The sequence below is a fragment of the Physeter macrocephalus genome, chromosome 11, assembly GCF_002837175.3.
Source record: "Physeter macrocephalus isolate SW-GA chromosome 11, ASM283717v5, whole genome shotgun sequence".
In the NCBI taxonomy this organism is placed as follows: domain Eukaryota; kingdom Metazoa; phylum Chordata; class Mammalia; order Artiodactyla; family Physeteridae; genus Physeter; species Physeter macrocephalus.
Window position 1 is genome coordinate 95,831,629 of NC_041224.1, and position 19,408 is coordinate 95,851,036.

Here is a 19,408-nt window from a genome sequence, read left to right on the forward strand (position 1 = left end):
CCTTTTTGAGGGGCATCCTTTTCCAAATTGTACAGAGGTCCCCTGTGGGCTAGAGGCAGATCCTAATGCCTCCCTCCCTTGTCTGCATTTCTTTTTCCACCTCACCTTCCTCTTTCCATTCATTCCCTCTTTCCACCTTCCCAGATTCAGTTTCTTCTTCTCTTTGACTCTAGTATGCTATATACTCACTGTTGCTCATGCATTTTTCCAACAGCATTCTGGTGTGCTTCCCTGTATAAAGGGTTCTAAACCCTCGGCTCCATTTCTCCTGGTACTTTTTACTCTCTCCCATCAATACTGTCCTGTCCACAAAAATTGTTCTCATGGTTCTCTTACACTATCTGCAACATTTTCTCCATCAAATTTTTGAAAGACTTGTACATTATGTTTGATATTATAAGTTTGACCTTATTTTCAGGTATCTTTAAATAAAAAATCTTTTTCTTAACTGAAGGTCTCTTAAATAGCAGCCTCATCACTTGTACACTTGTGTCTAAGGTATTGTACTTACCATCTCCTTCATTTTGGGGAGCTTGGGATAAAAATATATCTTGATTCTCTTCTTGAGGCCTACATTCAGAGTTTACTTTTACAAGCAGATGTTACTTCCCTAACTTAACTACAGACACATTAAGTAGGGAGTACCACCAAATAGTCTGTCTAGGTCTCTTGCAGCTCTGATCACATGCTCTAGCTTAGACAGTATGATAAAACATATTACCATTCTATCTGAATATTTTAAATTAGGACATATTCTGATGGGAAACAGTTTGTTAGTTTATATCTTTTGCATTCAGGCTTGTTTCCTCTTTATGATGATATGAAAGGAAATTGTCCTCGTATCTTAAAATATGTAAGAACTATAAAAATAGGCAAAGCAAAAGTTCATCTGTATTAACAGGTATAGTTGGCATATTAAATCAACTGATGAGAACTTCAGCATTCTTTAATTCTCTTTATTTCTTAGCATAGATTTGTGAACCTTGTTTAGGGCTTTCCTTATCCATATACATGAAATCACTGGTTATCAAATAGCATGTATAAATTTTTTAGATGATATATTTTGAAAGATGGATAAATTTGCTAGATTCAAAAGAAATTGGGGTTATTTTTGGAAATTAGATTTTTTTCCCCTGAGGTAAACAGTTATGAAGTTAGCCCACTACTAATCATTTCTAAAAAGAGGCTGAACAACATAGATTTATAGGGAGCAAAATAAGACTAAGCTTTGGCTTATAGGGGAGATATTAAATTATGTTTTGATTAGCAAATGGAGAGGCAAAATTAAGCTGGCATAAATGAACAAGGATAGAGAAGGACACTAAAGTAACTTGAACTGCTTCTGAAACAGGTCTAACTATTGGTCCAGAATGACAGTAACTGTAGGAAAGAATGTGACCAGTTTTATGTGGTGTTGAGTAATCACTGTTGGTAGGGAGAAGGTTGGACGGGTTATTCCTTACAGAATATCGTGGCAGATATTAGAAAGGCAGTGCTTCATTTTAGTATCACCTCTGGAAACACTATAAATGTGACTGGAGAATAATAATACCACCTATATGTTACCTTTTGATATGTAACAAATTACCCCAAACTTAGCAGCTTTAAACAACAGTTATTATTTCACACTTTTTCTAAGGGTTGGAATGCAGGAGTGGGTTAGTCTGATGGTTCTGGCTCAGGGTTTCTCATGAGGTTGCTACCAAGCTGTAGGCCAGGGGGAAATCATCATAGGGTTGGACGGGATGGGAAGATCCACTTCCAAGCCCACTCACGTGGTTGTTGGCAGGCCTCAGTTCCTCACTGGATGTTGGCCAGAGGCTTCAGTTCCTCACCACGTAGGCTCTCCATACTTGACATGGCAGCTGGCTTTTTCAGAGAGTGAGGAGAGAAAGAGACAGAGAAGGGGGCGGGGGTGGTGGTGGAGAGAACACCCTCCACCAAGGTAGAAGCCACACTGTCTTTTATAACCTGATCTCGGAAAGGGCATATCATCATTTCTGCCATATTCTATTGGTCACACAGACCAGCCTTTCCTTATACCAGGGGATAGTCAACATACTGAAAGACTTTCCTCATTGACTTGTTTTTCAGACATTGAGAAGAAGAAAAGCAGGAGTGGGGGGTGTAAAATAATGCACAGAGAGGAGCAGGACAAAAAGAGACTCACATGTACTTTTTTTGTAATCTGTTAGTCAGCATCTATTAAGAGGATTCCTCTGGCTGTATTTACAGGAATTACCAATACCAGTACTATGAGAGTCAGATCAGCAGTTGATTGCATTGCCTTAATTCTGTTCTTTCAGCCCTTCAGTTCCGTGAGGTGTCTGCTAAGTTCCAGGCTTTCTGCTGTACCTCAGGGATAAACAGTTGGCACCAACCTGTTAGGTTTACAGTGAAGGCCTATATTTAAACATTTACCTTAAACCACATGAAGTGATTGTGGTGGAGCTGTGTACACAAATGAGAACACAGATAAATCTGCCTAGGACAGGGGAGTGCAGTGTTGGGTGTTTTAATTTTCTCAACTCTTATTTTCTAATTTTATTTACCATGGTGAAGATATATTACTTTCAAAAATAAGAGGACTTTGAAGGATGAATAAGTTTGCTGGAAGGAGATGCAGGGGTGTCAAGCAAAAAACACAGCATGTATGAAGGCAGAGAGGCTTGAAACACCAAAATTCAGAGTATTTAAATAAGTAATCCAGAATGTTAGGGTGAAGGAAGGAGGCTGAAAATGAGCTGCAGGGCCTTGACTTGCCATGCTGAGGTATATGGGATGCAGGACCAGAAACTGCCAGGGTTCAGGGTGGGGAGTAATGTGTTCTTTGGGAGCCATGGAGGGAGAATGACTGGGGCAGCAGCCAGTGAGGAAGCTTTGACATTAGTTCAAGCAAATATGAGGGCTTGAACTGTGAATCATGAAAATCTCAATGAAGACTTGAGACATTTCAGTAGTGCAGCTTACCTGAAATAGTAGCTTCATGTGGCTTTTCCAGTGTTCCAGTGAATATTTGGAGCCCTTGTACACCTGGAGTGACTATATGAAAGCTCATGGAGTTACTCAGAGTCTCTATTGAAAAAATGAATGATCCATGTAATTAATAGATGAGTGCTTTAATAGTGTGGAAGGTAAGGACATTTTGGATCGATTGCCACCATGGTTAACTTCTTGAAATGGATTTTGTAGGAGAGTTGAATGCATGTACATTGACTAGGGAGTGACTAAATGTCCTCTGTCTGACCATGGATTTCTATTTTTGATCTGGAAAGTTGGGTCATTATAATTATAGAAAAGTTTTGTTTTCATGAGATTACATCTCTGGAATTATATATGATGGTATAATTCAATCCATGAATGGTCAGAAAGGATGAGAGACTGGATGAACTGACTTGGGAAGTAAAAAAAATCCCATTTGTGAAGTGTTCAAATAAAAGACTGGACTGTCACTTGGGAGAGGCTTCATAGAAGGAACCCAAGCGTCCAATGGTTGATTTACTCATATGTTCAACATTTATTGAGCATCTACTGTATGTCAGGTACTGTGCTAGGCATCAAAGCCCAGTGACTCTCCTCACTATTTAAGTGCTGTAGATGCTGTGATAGAAATCTATAGGTTGTGGAAGTTGGGGATAGTTGGACTAGATTTATCCCCAAAGTGTCTTCCAAGATTGTATGAAGGGGCTTGAAAAGTGACTATTAAATCCTGTAGCCATGTATGTGATATATAATTACAGGCCAGCCAAGAAATATTATTTCAATCTGTCTTTTCTGGGACTGCTATTCTTTGGGTGTGAGTTGTGACTTATTTATGATTCCTAGTACCTCTACAAAATTTTTATAACTTCAGATTCCCTTAAATATACATTCAGCTATTAATAATGAGTGACTGTCTCTGAGGAGCGGGATAACAGGGGAAGGGAAAAAACAACTTTTGCTTCTCATTTACTTAGGTCTTGAGGCTTCAGGTTTTCAGTTTTACCCACCTCTATAAGCAAAGACTTCTGCCCTCTCCATTCCTTACCACTGCATCAGCCCTCATATCTATCCACATAAGCCAAACCACAAAATAATATCTTCAGCAAAAGTAACCAACATAAATGGCGGTCAGAGTAAGCGACAGGGGTAAAGAGTGAGAGAGTGAGACATTCTTTTAGGATGTATGGCCTCTTAATATGCACATGTTACCGCAACTGTGTACTGTCTTTATAGAAATAAAAATTTGGTACATAAAAACATGGTTCAATAATAGTAGCTTAGTTTTATTCATAGTTTTCGACACTTGTATAAAGTATTATATAAAGATGCTTTAAACAAAAGTCTGCAGTGGAATTTAAATAGCCCAAAGAAATTTGAATGGTTAAAATTTAATTTTTTTAATAGGCCTGGAATTAGGCCAAGAATAACTCAGTTACTCTTGGCTATAGTAGGAACCAATAAATTATTCTACTACCTATATCTCTTCTAAATTGCCAGAAAAACAAAATGAAATATAGATATTTCATATACCATTTTCCTTTCATTTGGAAGAGAGACTATTTGGTATGAATGTTGAATTTACCAAGGTTTTTATTATCTTAGTAGCATTACTATCCTTGAATGAGAGGAAAGTAAAAGGATAATTTGTAAGTTAAAGTGTGAATAGTTGGTTTGCAGTTTATTGTCTCTTGCTGTGTGGCCAGTTCTGAACATGGGGTAACTATAAAATAATGAGGCTGCTTTATCTGAACTAAAAAGTAATGAGGGCTTCCCTGGTGGTGCAGTGGTTGAGAGTCCGCCTGCCGATGCAGGGGACACGGGTTCATGCCCCGGTCCGAGAAGATCCCACATGCTGCGGAGCGGCTGGGCCTGTGAGCCATGGCCACTGAGCCTGCGCGTCCAGAGCCTGTGCTCCGCAACGGGAGAGGCCACAGCAGTGAGAGGCCCATGTACCGCAAAAAAAAAAAAAGTAATGAGACTGATGTTAGTCAAATTCAGTACTAGACATTAATAAAAATAAGAAAATTTGAAAGAAATGGAAAACATTGAGGTGATTTTCTAATTCTATAGAAAGGTGTACCTGATACTGTTAGAGAACAGAAGAAAGGAAATGATTGAATTCATGCCTTGATGAAATGTTTGTGAATTAGAGAAATTAAACATATAAAGAATGTATATGGCTTACTGGCAGATCATTAATTCAGTCTATAGAGTATCCCAAGTATGGGAATTGCTTTTGTGTCTTTATAGTCTAATGTTAAGGAAGCTGTTTTCAGCTATACTTAGAATTAGCTTTCTTTTCTCTGTATGCAGCTATTGGTCTTTGGTTTTGTTCATCTTGATAGATAATGTTTTTATTTTTTTTTAAATTATTTTTGCAGACTCAGTTTCCCAGACTTCATTTGAGAGTGTGTAGTACATGTCAGTAAGTAGGCTTTGCTGTGAGGGACTTTCAAAATCCTAGAATCCTGTCCCTAACTTTTTTTGACTGTGTTTTTCTTCATTTGTGAAATTTGTGTTAATAAAAGTACTCAATTAAAATACCGGGGGCTTCCCTGGTGGCGCAGTGGTTGTGTCTTTATAGTCTAATGTTAAGGAAGCTGTTTTCAGCTATACTTAGAATTAGCTTTCTTTTCTCTGTATGCAGCTATTGGTCTTTGGTTTTGTTCATCTTGATAGATAATGTTTTTATTTTTTTTTAAATTATTTTTGCAGACTCAGTTTCCCAGACTTCATTTGAGAGTGTGTAGTACATGTCAGTAAGTAGGCTTTGCTGTGAGGGACTTTCAAAATCCTAGAATCCTGTCCCTAACTTTTTTTGACTGTGTTTTTCTTCATTTGTGAAATTTGTGTTAATAAAAGTACTCAATTAAAATACCGGGCAGCTACGAAATGGAATCAGTAAAAATGATTTTAGGAATATTTTATAAATTAAAGTGCTGTATAAATATTATATTATAGTAATTTATGCAGTTTCTCATAATTGCTCAGAATCTTTTCAAGAAAATAAATTCTTCTCTCCAGTGGTGCATATATCTTTTCTATATACAAGATTATCATCTCTTTTTTCATACCATACATACACAGACATTTATATCCTGAATCCAGATGAGTTAGGCTCAGAAGTGCATTGATTCTCTAGCTTCAATCTCAGAAGACCAGTGGAGTGTTATTTTTGTAAATAATGCTGATTTCATTTTGGCTGATGTATTTGGAATTACATATAATAATGAAATGACTGTTGGTTTATTTTGAATGTAAATATAGTCATCTCCCTAGTTATTTGGTATTTAATATAATTTCATAACTGCTTTTCTTATCCCCATCACTCTCAGGTCTTAAAAAGTAAATTTTGAAGAGTAAATAACTATAAATTTTAAGTTTCAATATCATTTTTAAAAATACTAGAAAATTGCCATCTGCCTATATTTAGTATAATGAAAGAGAGGTACAGGTATGAGGTGACTTCCTGAAGGGTGACAGCACCAGTAGAACTTACTGCCTTTTCCCCAAGGTCATTGTAGGTCTGGGCTTATTGTGAGAATTCATGTCTGAACCTAGCCTGTCTTGGATTAACCTGACAGAGCCTCAGTACACTGATTCCATTCAGGAACTATTCCAGGACATTAATCGGGTGTTTTCTCCCTGGGCTGGGCTTAGGGTAAGCTTTGCATGTTCTTAAACCTATTTGTATTCCTGACACACAGAGAAACAGATCTAAACAACTTATCTGACTCTGGAACCAAATGGGTTTCTTGGTGTATTGGACTAGAGATGGGGTCTAAGTGAAATCTCCCATGACAGCTCCAAATTCATTTTGCTTCGAATTCAGACCAATTTCCATAGTTTTATTAGAGCTTAATGGGCTTCATTACATGATTTTCGAGTTATTTAATTTCTCAAAAAGGATTTTTTCCTTACCAGTTTATGTGGTTGACATTTTCTGCCTCCTTACATGTCACTTAACAAATGTGAAGATGTAGGTGTCTTTAATGTATTTTTTTAATTTAATTTTATTTGTTTTTCACTGCATTGGGTCTTTGTTGCTGCGCACAGGCTTTCTTTAGTTGCGGCGAGTGGGGGCTACTCTTCATTGTGATGCACGGGCTTCTCATTTCAGTGGCTTCTCTTGTTGCGGAGCACAGGCCCTAGAGCACGCAGGCTTCAGTAGTTGTGGCATGTGGGCTCAGTAGTTGTGGCACATTGGGCTTAGTTGCTCCATGGCATGTGGTATCTTCCTGGACCAGGGATCGAACCTGTGTCCCCTGCATTGGCAGGCGAATTCTTAACCACTGTGCTACCAGGGAAGTCCTGTAGGTGTCTTAAAGAAAGGACATTCTTATTAAACATTGAATCTTATTCACATAGAATTGAAATGACCTCTGTGGAAGGATGGTAGAATTTCATTTATAATAGGTTTGATCTTAAAAAATTAAGATATAAAACATTAGTAAACATCTTTGTGTTTGCTTATAGGAAAATATTAATAACATTGATTTACAGAATTCATGGGAAACAACAAATGCATGTAAATTTGGAGTTTTTCAACTTACAATAATTTACCAATAATTTTTCCCTAAGATCCTGTATCTGGATTCTGGCAGAAAATAGCTGGCACACTCACAGGGACTTGGAGAAAATCTAATGAAAGGAGCTTTTTACAGATGTGTGGGTAGGGTTTAAGAGCGCCAACAGGAACAGAAATAGAGGGAGCTATTCCTATTCTGAGTCATGAAAGAGAAGGAAGAGGGGCAGTTAGCAGAACCTGGTAAGAGTCGTATCTATAGGAGAGAGGGCCATGTGACAGAAGTTGTGGCTAGGAGTGGTAGAATGTACCACCAAAGCTGCAGTCCCTCGGGAGGAAGCAGAGAGAAGTAATATCCAGATCTTTTTCGCCTCCAACTCCCTGATTCTCTGTTGGTGCTGCCCATTGGGCAAACACAACCAGAAATCAGAAAGCAAGGGAGCCTGGATAGTGCAGTCAGTAGAAATCAGTCTTCCAGAGTACAGAGCAAGCTAAAGAAAAGGCAGGGATGAACCTAGAGGGAGACTGTTCTGTACAGTTTCTGAGTAGGGGAGCTTGAGTGTCATGCATTTTTATTCAGAATTGTTCATTTTAAGTATGAGTTGGGCAAAGCTGGTTGGGATCTGCGATCCTCTTATAAATTAGAATTTGAGGTGTTAACTCTCAACTCATACATCTTCATTTATAATTCCACATTATTGCATTTAACTTTTTTTCTCTTCTCTCTCCAGATTACAATTCCTAGACGTTCTGTGGCATCTACACAGTCAACTTCAGGTAGCTTTCATTACGGTCAGCAGCCAGAAAAGAAAGACCTTCATCCCGTGGAGCCCACTGTGGAACTTTACTCTCCAAGGGAGAGCTTCTCTGGCTTGGTTGTGACAGAGCGCGAACCTCCTAGTGGAGGAAGCAGAACAGACTTCGGGCTTCAGATAGATCATATTGGTCATGACATGTTACCCAGCATTAGAGAGTGTGACAGCTCCCAAGACCTGGGACCAAAAGACCTTCCTGACCATAACAGACTGGCTGTGAGAGAATTTGAGGGTCTCCCTAGGGATACGGAAGAGAAAAGCATGCTTGTGGGGTCAGATAATGAAGATGAGAAGTTGAGTAAAGGGCAGCCTTATATTGAGATCTCCCCTCTCCCAGGAGACTTGGTGACGGTGGAAAGGGATCACTCAGCTACTACTGAACCTCTTGATGTGACAAAGACACAGACTTTTAGTGTGGTGCCAAATCAAGACAAAACTCACGAGATAGTGAAACTTTTGGCAGTTGGAACTTCAGCAGTATCTCCAAGAGTTATTGACCGACATGTTGAAGGACAGATAGGCCAGGTGGCAGCAATGCAAAAAGGTAAGATATCTAAGGAGGATGACATCAAGAGTGAAGACTTGCTGAGTCATCAAGGAGACCTCTCTACTTTTTTGCACCAAGAGGGTAAGAGAGAGAAAATTGCCCCTAGAAATGGAGAACTATTTCATTCTGTTTCAGAGAGTGAACATTGTCCTCCATCCCGGAAGGATGTGGTTAGGTCATCCTTTGTAACTAGACACAGCCGAATCCCTGTTTTAGCACAAGAGATAGATTCAACTTTTGAATCATCCTGTCCAGTCTCTGCAAAAGAGAAGCTCCTCCAAAAGAAAGCTTATCAGCCAGATCTAGTCAAGCTTCTGGTGGAAAAAAGGCAACTCAAGTCTTTCCTTGGGGACCTCTCAAGTGCCTCTGATAAATTGCTAGAGGAGAGATTATCCACTATTCCTGCTCCTTTTTCTGAGGAGGAAGTCTTCACTCCCTTTTCAAGACTGGCTGTAGACTCACACCTGAGCAGGTCAGCCGAAGACAGCTTTCTGACACCCATCATCTCCCAGTCCAGAAAGAGCAAAATTCCAAGGCCAGTTTCATGGGTCAACACAGATCAAGTCAACAGCTCAACTTCATCTCAGTTCTTGCCTCGGCCACCACCAGGAAAGCCACCCATGAGGCCTGGAGTAGAAGCCAGGTAATGCTGTGTGCTCTTCTCCCTATGTTAAGTGTGTAGCATTATTTCTGTGTCTGCTTGATTATGTCATTGGTTTCATTGCTTTGTTGCCTGCTTCTGAGCATCTACTTCCTTCCCTGCCTTTCCCAAGCCATATAGCATAGTGTAGTTGAAAGGGTCAGTTTGATCCAGGTTAATTCTTAGCTCTCCCACTTTCTAGCAGTGTGAACCTCAATTTCCGTATCTATAATATGGGTAAAACATTTGCCTCATGGTTTTGGGAAGAGAAAATCAGGTAGAATATGTCTAGAGCTTTGTTTAGTGCTTTTTAGCATGGAACAAATGTTATATCTCTTTCCCAGTCCATTTTAACTAGATACTCAGTAATTTTCTAGTTTTGTCCAGTCAGAATCCCGTTATAACAGATGTCATTATGATGTCAAATTCTGGGGAAAGATACTGTGTCTATACTATGATGAATGGACCCTAGTAACAGTTCTATTTATCTGATTATAATGAATTAAACAAACAAAAAAATCCTTTAGGGAGTTTCCCTACATCTGATGATATACAGGACCATACATAATAAAGATACTGCCTTAATATTTATTGTGTGGTATGCTTGTTTATTGAAATATTCTTATGTGTAGTTGACCATGGAGTGATTATATTTTGAAGAGGGGAAAATATTGGGAAGTAATGAACCAGTTAAGAGTGCTTTCCTTGGAGCCATTACTCACTTTTCAGAGTAGAATGGTCTAAACCCTTGGAGAAGAAGCAAAAGGATAGTCTTTTAACAAAAACAAAGTGGACATCAAAATAAATTTACCTGAAAATTATAGCTTGTTCTAGATAATAGGCCTCCACCTGTTATAAGGATTTCTGAAGTATACTAAAGTGAGGTTCTATCTGTATCATTACCCAGCAGGACTTGCTACCCTTACCTAAAGTTAAGCTTAGTTTTGACTTGCCCTAGGGTTTCTTTCAGGTTCAAAGGTAACTAAACACTGGATTTGAAATGACCATGGAACTAGACTTCAATGGGAAAAATGGTGATGAGTAAACAGCAGTCATTTAGCTGAGACATTTTAAAAAGATGATTCCGTGGACAATATTCACCCATCCCCCCTTTTGCTTGGCATCTGTGCTTAATAGAGATAGTATATCTGTGGCTTGAGCTGCTTTGGACTGCAACAAACAAATCTTAATTACTATTTACTATTTAGAACTTTACATGTCCCCTCAAAGTAGAACTTGGTAACTTGATAACAAAGCCAAATGTGTGGCATTGTGCCAGATATTACAGAGCTGACCAGCCTGAAACTCATCTGGGAATTCAATGGGAACTCAACTTTCCAACATATGTCCTGGCACAGAGGAATTATCTTATTCCATTCTTCAATTTTTACAATAAGATCCATGAAGTTAGGCTTAACCAGAATGAGTTTCGTGTCATTTGTCAGTATAAGTAGATGGTGGGGAAGGAAGAAGAGAGAAAATTCAGAGAAAAAATCAGTAACTTGTTGCTGATCCATGATGGTGATGGTGGCTGTATATGTCCCCTGCATCCTGCAGGTGCCAATACAACTTGGAAGTTCTTCTCCCATTTCCTTCTGTAAGGAGTGGCATGTCAGCAGTTTGAGGTTTAAATTCTTAAACTGAATGGATTTTAGGCCAAGACAGAAAGATATTGAGGGCAGAGGAGACATTGCTATTCATATGAATGCTTTCTAGATGGCTTGGTTGCCAGTAAGATAGGCATTCGGCTCTCCTGAATCTCAGGGTATCGTCAGGGGCAGAAACTGAGGCCCAGAGAAACCAGTGACTACTCTTTTCTTTTGGAAATTATTAAATGAGGTTGAAATATATTTTTATCTATAGTTCCTGCTGTTGGTGAGTACTGTTGAAGACTTATATTGTGGAGTTTAATGTTTGCATAAGTATACATAGAATTCCTGTCCTAGAAGCCTTATAATTGTTTACTCTCCCTCATGTGCTAACATGCTAGAGAATTTCATTAAGTTAATTCTAAAATGGGAAGAGCAAACATGCTATAGGAGGAAGGGGCTTAACAACATGTAAGTTCTTCTGGATGGCAGACATCCAATTAAGTACTTTACTGCACTTGACTGCTCAGTAACCCTGTGAGATAGATAATATTCCCCTTCAAAGCTGGGAGAGGTTAAATAATTTGTCCAGGGTTATACAACTGGTATGTGAAAGAGTAACTCCGCATCCTCTGTTTCCTGATTTTGACTCACATCATACATATTATGATTTGGGACATTGTGACTTTCTAGGCACACTTAAAGTGAATTAAAATGAAAATAATCATTCTCTGTTTTTTTTCAGGCTCCGCAGATATAAAGTCCTAGGGAGTAGCAATTCCGACTCAGACCTTTTCTCCCGCCTGGCCCAGATTCTTCAAAATGGATCTCAGAAACCCCGGAGCACTACTCAGTGCAAGAGTCCAGGATCCCCTCACAATCCAAAAACACCACCCAAGAGTCCAGTTGTCCCTCGCAGGAGTCCCAGTGCCTCTCCTCGAAGCTCTTCCTTGCCTCGCACGTCCAGTTCCTCACCTTCTAGGGCTGGACGGCCCCACCATGACCAGAGGAGTTCATCCCCGCATCTGGGGAGAAGCAAGTCACCTCCCAGCCACTCAGGATCTTCCTCCTCCAGGAGGTCCTGCCAACAGGAGCACTGCAAACCCAGCAAGAATGGCCTGAAAGGATCCAGCAGCCTCCACCACCACTCGGCCAGCACTAAAGCCCCCCCAGGGAAGAGTAAGTCAGCCAGTAAACTCAGCAGATAGGAGCTGGGCTGCATCTCTGTGAAAGGTGTGAGATCTTCCTCCTAAATCTGATACATGTGTGTCCCTGTATTGTCTATTTTAAAAAATCAGTGTTGATCTTGTCTTGCAAAAGACAGTAACATGATAAAATATTTATAAGAAGATATATGATAAGAAATTACCTAAGATAGGCAGCAAGCAGATCAGGAATCAATGTCTTTGCATAGGAAGGGGCAAGCCAGCAAAATCCAAGGGGGTGAAACTGGCTAAATGAACTCTCATTTCTTATCTGCCTTCAAAACAAAAATGTTGAAGGTAGGGGGTGGATTGGAATTTTAAGGGGTTTAGCCTACTTTTTTTAAGGCTCTACTCAAAGATTATATAGCAAAAGTGAAACTTCTTACTTTAATATTTGCTTTCCAAACTTCCCAACCTCGGAGAGTCAGAATTGCTACGATATTAGAGTATGTAAGAAGTGTGTTGCTGGGGAGCCAGTGCTCGTATACATTTGGCTTGTGTGTTTATCTGGTGTATTGAGAGTTCACACCTTTACTTTGCCTCATTCCTAGTACCCTCCCTGGATTTCACATTTTTAAAAGTTAGTGTTTATCATCTGATCCAATCTCTCTTATTTTAACAATACATTCTAACGTGCTTTTAGCAGCACATGCTGAGAATTTCAAATCCAATTACTTTTTTAAATCCCCTAATATTTCTCTTTGGAGCAACAGTTACTTAGTATATTTTTATTGTGAAAAATAACTGATGAAACTTAGTTAAAGGAAGGAAAAGTCTAAATAGAACTACTTTGCAGGCTTCAGTGCTTTAGGGAGAGGGACAGAGTGTGGAGTAATACCCTTCAAGATAGAAGAACCCTCTTTCCCCTGTTAGTTTCCTCCTTGTGGAAGGAAAACTGACCAAAGTAGACCTTGCTTCCTTAAATCTTCTAGGTACCAACTATTTCTACTATCAACCTCCAAGACAATACCAGGGAAGTACATTGCTGTGGAAAGTGACTTTATGCTTTTAGAGCTTTAGAAAGAAAAATAGGAAGAAATTAGGTATGTTGAGGCTTAAAATTCTCAAACTTTGTATTTTATACATTTAGCCAATAAGGAATGGGTATCTGAGGAAATAAATTTAGGCTCAATATTTATCTTTTAAGGTTTTATTACCTGCTTCACCTGTGCTTTTGTTTGAATATTTGGGCTTCTTGACCTGATTTCCATGTAATTTTAATTTATAAAGCTGTAAGGAGGATCATATTTGTTCTGATCTCACTCTTCTGCTAAAAGGAATCAGTCAAAGTTAAATTATACTAGATTTTTAAAATGAGCTCTTTTATACTCACAGTTTTTGTGTTGTAAAGACCTTATTAAGGTCAGGTAAATTGGTCTGCTTGCTGTTGAAATTTGCCTTCTAGCAAACATCTGTGCTTTCTCTTTGACCTTGTGTTTGCTGCCAAACCTAATATGGTTGAATTGGAAAACAGAAAAAAAGAAAGATATTTCCTCACCAAGTGAACATATTCTAATGCTGCATCAAAGCTGCCCTGAAGCTGCACTGAACTTATCTTGTTCTCTTTATCTGTGTTGAGCTTTTTGAAAAAAAAAAAAACAAAAAACAAAAACAAAAACTCAAAACACTATTGAGGCATATACGGTCTCCCATAAGAAATATAGCATAGTGTGGAATCTTAATTTCTCTCCGGTTTCAAGACTACAGAGGAATGCAATAGATAAGACATATTTGCTGTTTAACTAAAGCAACTGTAATATTGGAAGACCAATCCTTCTGTATTATATTGTATAATAGTTGCTATAACACTACTTGCATGTCTTCATGGTAAATTATATAAATATTTATAAATATATAGAGAAACATATGCTTATATAAACTCATTCTTTCTCATTCTCCATTTGTAATTTCAAGATCACAGATGGTAAAATTACTTTTTATTGTGTGCCTTGTGTACACTTGGGCCTTGTCTATCTTCATTTTCTGAAAATACGTTCTTGGCATGTGACACTTAACATTCTTTTTGCCTTCCTTGTGAATAATGCAAAGGTTGGCAGTCTTTAACAAGCCAAAACAGGTTATTTAATTTTCATTTTTAAAAGATTTTAATAGGGGAAAAAATCACTAGGACATGCTTGTAATACTGGTTCAAAGATTTGTCATGTTAATTACATAATTCTGTCCTAATGGTTAGAGTGGATAAACTGGGATGATAATCATGGGTCTGACATAAATTGATTTAAAAAAAAATCTCTTAAAAATTACCATTCTGCTTTCCTCTTTTCACCTCACTTGGGGAGGTGGGCGGTGGGAGGTAATCTACAATTAAGAAATTATCTTTTTCCTGTTGTATTAGCTAAATTGTGCTAAAAGTAGCCAGCTTTAAATCCTGAGCCCTCTAATCAGAAATGTGCTCATGGTAACTATTTGAAAAGCTGATGAGGCTGCAAACTGTAGTATGTGTGTTATTTTATTTCTTATTGGCATTTCTCTGCTAGAAGTCAAAACTGACAGTGATGGCAACTGAATGTTTCCTGTCTTTTTTGGTTCCTTCCATTTTTCTCCCAGCTTTTCCACTGTGTTGCCCCCCTTTTCTAAATGGCACTGACAAACTCAAGATCCAGAGAGAAACAGCCTTGTTGTGTAAGAATATTTTATTTTGCATGTAGAGAAAAGAGTTAACCAAAGATATTTCTGCTCTGATACTTTCAAAAGAAGACAGATTAATCTCATGTATCAATAGATCCACTTAAGAGGACTATCTTGTATAGAGATTTACTCTATGGTTTTTAAAAGCAGTTTGTGCTTTTAGATTTTAGATGTCTTGGGCTAAAAAGAGATGTTGGCAGCCCTGAGCAAAGCACTTTTGGCACAAGGATTTTTGTTTTTGTTTTATTTTAGAGTATGATACAGAAAATGAGTTGGGTTTTGTTGTTGTTAGTTAGTTCTTTTTAATTTATTTTTAACTTTTTTAGTGATGGCATATTTCAGATTTCAGTGACAAACATAGATCATCCAACTGATTTTAAACCAGTTTGGTTATTCTACCTAAGGTGAGGGACATGGCCATCAATTAAAGTCAAGCCAAACTATATTAAGAGTAGTATGGGGCAGAAGTTAAAATTATCTTTTGAAAACCAGGTGCCTCCTAGTTTCTCCTTTCACAACAAAATGGCTAGTTACCTAGTCACACTTGCCCTAACCCTCCCTTGTCTAGTCTTTGGAATTACTTGGGTGGAGCAGAAGATGGAACTAGCGACAGTTCAGTCCCTTTAGGTAGCCTTATTCCTAAATTATGCTGCCAAATCTCCAGGGTGTAGATTGTCTGAAATATTAAAATTCCACATAGCAGTCTTTTGCACAGCTTAAAGGCATTTAACTTTAATGTGTAGTGAACACAGAATGAAAATGGGGTCATATCAAATTTAACTTTAAAACACAGATTATAAACATTTTCGAATGTTAAGTCTTAAGTAGGCACTCTTATTCTCAACTTGGTGTGCAAGCTGGCCTTGCTGACAGTGGCATAGTTACATTTACTGTTTTTTAAGTTGCATGTTGTGGAGTGAATGCTTTTTTGGTTTTGGGGGGTTTTCTTGAGTTAACAAGTTAATCAAGTCCTAAATTAGTGGCAAAATGGTAATTGCGACCCAGTGTTGTCATTATCCACTCTATATTGTTTGCTTTAAATACTAAACAAATCCCAGCTGCTTACTAATCCAGCAGACTAGGGTGCAGTATCTCTTTCGCTCTTAGCCACTATGGGAATTTGAAGTTCTTCTGTAATCATCAGAGATTCCTTCCAGGCCAAAGATTTTCATGTGAATGTTTGTATGGTTATATTCAATTGACAAGGAAAAGTGTTGGTGCATGTTTTATAAACCCAGACACAGACAGTTAAAATGATAACTAGTTTTTCTATATCCAGTAGCTTTGAATTAAAAACATTATGCTTTTTCCCTCAAAAGCAGAGGATTCTTTGTTCTAGGAACTACATTCTTAATCTAACATTAGGAATTGGTGATAGGAGAAACAGGATCCAGAATTCAGAATTTAGTGTCTTAGGGGAAAAAAATGCATCTTACTCTGGCTATTTGAAAATACATTTATTTGTAGATAAGTCTAGATTTAGTCTTGAAGATCAAAATTTTCACATTTTAAAACTTTTCATTCCTTGATATCTATCAAAACATGGCATATGTTAGGGAACCATTTCTTCTGTCACGTTCATGTGTTTTGGAATTAAGTTATTTGCGTTCACTGTTTTAAAATCTGCCCATTTCTTTTTTTTTTTTTTTTTTGCCCATTTCTGTTTATATGTATTTATCACAGATGTGTTGGGACTTTGCCTAAAGGGAGAGATATTTCAGCACCTGTATCACTGAGGAGATAGAACGGTTGGTGACAACTGTATTGTTTAGTTTTCTTGAGTTTGGCTCTGTAGACAGTTTATTTGCAGAATAGTTATTTATCTGTGTTCTAATATAAAAAGTATTATGGCATGGATTAAGGCACGTAACCACTATAGTAGTCTTCACATGTCAGTATTTACCCAAGTTCAGAAATCACAGGTGCATATTTAGACCTTAACTTAGAGAAGGGAACCAGAGGCAGTTCCAGTCCTCAGACCATATGGAAAGATGTAGTACATTGAAAACCCAGGACGTCCCACTTCCCTGTCCTCATCCAATAGAACTCTGGTATATACTTCAAGGATGTGGGAGTAGTGTGGAAACATATCATTGGATATTCTCAAGAGTTTGGCTGTCCCTCTGGAAATATGAGAAATTTAAGCCAGTTAGACTCAGGAGCCTGCAGAATCTGTTGCCAGCATTGCTAGGGACAACTGCAGGAGATAAATGGGGAATTCCTATAGTTCTTAGGTAACTCCAGGACATGGGACAAGGATCCCCTTATTCATTTAAAGGGGAATTGGATGCTGCACATCTCAAATCCCTGGCTGGACATGAAGTGATGATATTAAAGTCTTGACCCATCAGTACATTTTCTAATTCAGTTGTGAAAACCTGCTCCAACTTTTAAAATATAAGCTTGATGTTTACTCCCCTTAAGCAAGTTTGGAAAATTGCTTGATGTGATACACAATCTCAAGACACTGAGTAGCCAAGCCAAAACCTTTACTCAGTAATGATTTGAATATTTCCTTAGATTTTGCTGGATCTTTGGTCTTAAGGAGACATGTAAAGGATGTGAAGCCTTTTTCTTCATTGCCCTGTGAAACTTTAACAAGATCTGCCTCTTTAATTGAAGTGACAGATATGGGCACAGTATGTATCACTGATGATACTGACATATCTCTCAGATACCCTGGGCCAGGGGTTCTGGGTTCCTTGACCTAGAGAATAGGATTCAGTGAGGCAGACCTTTGAGCCCATGTGACTATAGAATTTGCTGATGATATAATTTTACACACTAACAATAGGAAATTTTATCTCTCTTTTCAGTAGTTTAATATTGTTTCATATTGTATACATAAGTGTTCACTCACCCTGTTAAAAACACTAGATAGACCAAATTTTTATATAGACTACCCTTGCCATATGTTGTTTTTTTTCCCTCTTAAAATATACAGTTTAAATCCTTAAAAATTCATGCACGGCACTTCACCATACCTGGGGTCTGTCTGGGTGTTCTTCTCTCATCCACAAGGGATAAGCAAACCTACCAGAGCTTGAATGTGATTTATTTTAGGGATCAACCCAGGGAAGGGGAAGCCCTTGGGATTTTTTTCTTTTTAAACTATTCACCAGTTAAGTAAATTAGTTCACTAAGGTAAAAAGCATTCAGAGATGCAAAGATAGGAAGCTAAAGGAAATGTAACACTGTGCCACTTGGGGCTCTGAAATTGGATTGGATGAACTGAGTAAAGAAAATAACAGATGACCCAGGCTTGAGCTCCCTTATTTCTCATGCACAGTTCCTGGTACCCCCCCCTTCTGGCTCCTTTCCTAAAATAACCAAGTGCTGAATTTCATTGGGCCATTTACTTACAAGTTCACAGCTTTTAGGAAAAAAGAGGGAGTTGGGAAACACCTAGCTTTGAATTAGATATAACTCTTGAAAGTTCTGAACTATTGGCAGCGCTTAAATCAGATGGAACCACAAACAAGAATTCTCTCTTGTCTAGCAAGACCAATAAGTTAGAGTAATTTAACAATTTCATAGTTTTCTCCCTTTCTTCTCTTCATGAAATCAGAGTGATGAGAATTGCTCTTTGAAATACCTCCAAAGGTATTGTATCCCTTTCCCTTCCAAGCAGCCCTCTTTATGCATTTTTGCTCAGGCAACCAAGGACATAGAGTATTGGCAGAAACACGGAGTGCTTTTGTATAGGCCATCTGTACATAAAAGTGTAATTATTTATTTAATTTTCCCATTTGTATCATATTAAAGCTTTGTACAGTGTTTTAAGTTCTGTTTTAAAATTATTTTGTATTTTATTTTTATAATCTAGTAATAAAACATTCATTCCGCATGCAAACTCTAGTTCTATTTGTGTGGTGGTTTGGATTTCAAAGGTGGGAAATATTATTTTTCTGATAAAGTTATTGAATGCAGCAGACGTTACAAGATCAACAGGGACTAGAAAGTGTTCTATAAATGCAGTACCACATCCAGAAGTGACCTAGAAAAAGAAGCACTGGACTGAATAGAAACTAGGTGTTCACAATCCCTGCAGATAAAAACCAGGGTTCAGGGATATGAGGAGATGGTTCCCCATGTAATAAAACTGAACATGTTAAAAGCTCTCTTTCAATCCAACATTCTCCCGCTGGCTGGAGGTTCTTTTTCCTTCTCTGTAGGAAATGTCCCTGTAGCACTGGAGTGATTTCTGCTTCCCACCATTCTCTCCTTTCCACCTTCCTTTGAACCAGAAACTCTCAGGAGGCATTCACATGGGCACTGCTTCACCCTTCCTGATTTGGTCTGGCCTGGAATGTTAGTGCCATTATTCTCTGCCTGGTTTCCCTGTCTTGATTTCTCAGTGAGCAGCGACATCCAAAGAGGTGACTGATGTTTTTTGAAATAAGAGAAATTAAGAAATAACTCAAGCTCCCAGAAGCTAATTATGTATATGCCTGTT

General features: G+C 38.2%; 1 protein-coding gene across 7 annotated transcripts in view; it reads left to right on the forward strand.

Annotated features, from left to right (window-relative positions):
• Positions 1-18,792, forward strand: part of TTBK2 (tau tubulin kinase 2) — a 156,633-nt gene extending 137,841 nt beyond the window's left edge. For 4 of the 7 annotated variants that reach the window (XM_055088286.1, XM_055088287.1, XM_028495413.1 and 1 more), the window contains 3 exons: positions 8,239-9,512; positions 11,844-12,277; positions 13,236-18,792. In XM_055088286.1, coding sequence (XP_054944261.1) covers positions 8,239-9,512; positions 11,844-12,277; positions 13,236-13,315 — 1,788 coding nt within the window. In that variant the 3' untranslated portion in view covers positions 13,316-18,792. Of the gene's footprint in view, positions 1-8,238; positions 9,513-11,843 lie in introns of all 7 variants that reach the window. The other 3 variants (XM_055088288.1, XM_055088290.1, XM_055088289.1) reach the window with 3 other exon arrangements.
• The last annotated feature ends 616 nt before the right edge of the window (positions 18,793-19,408 follow it).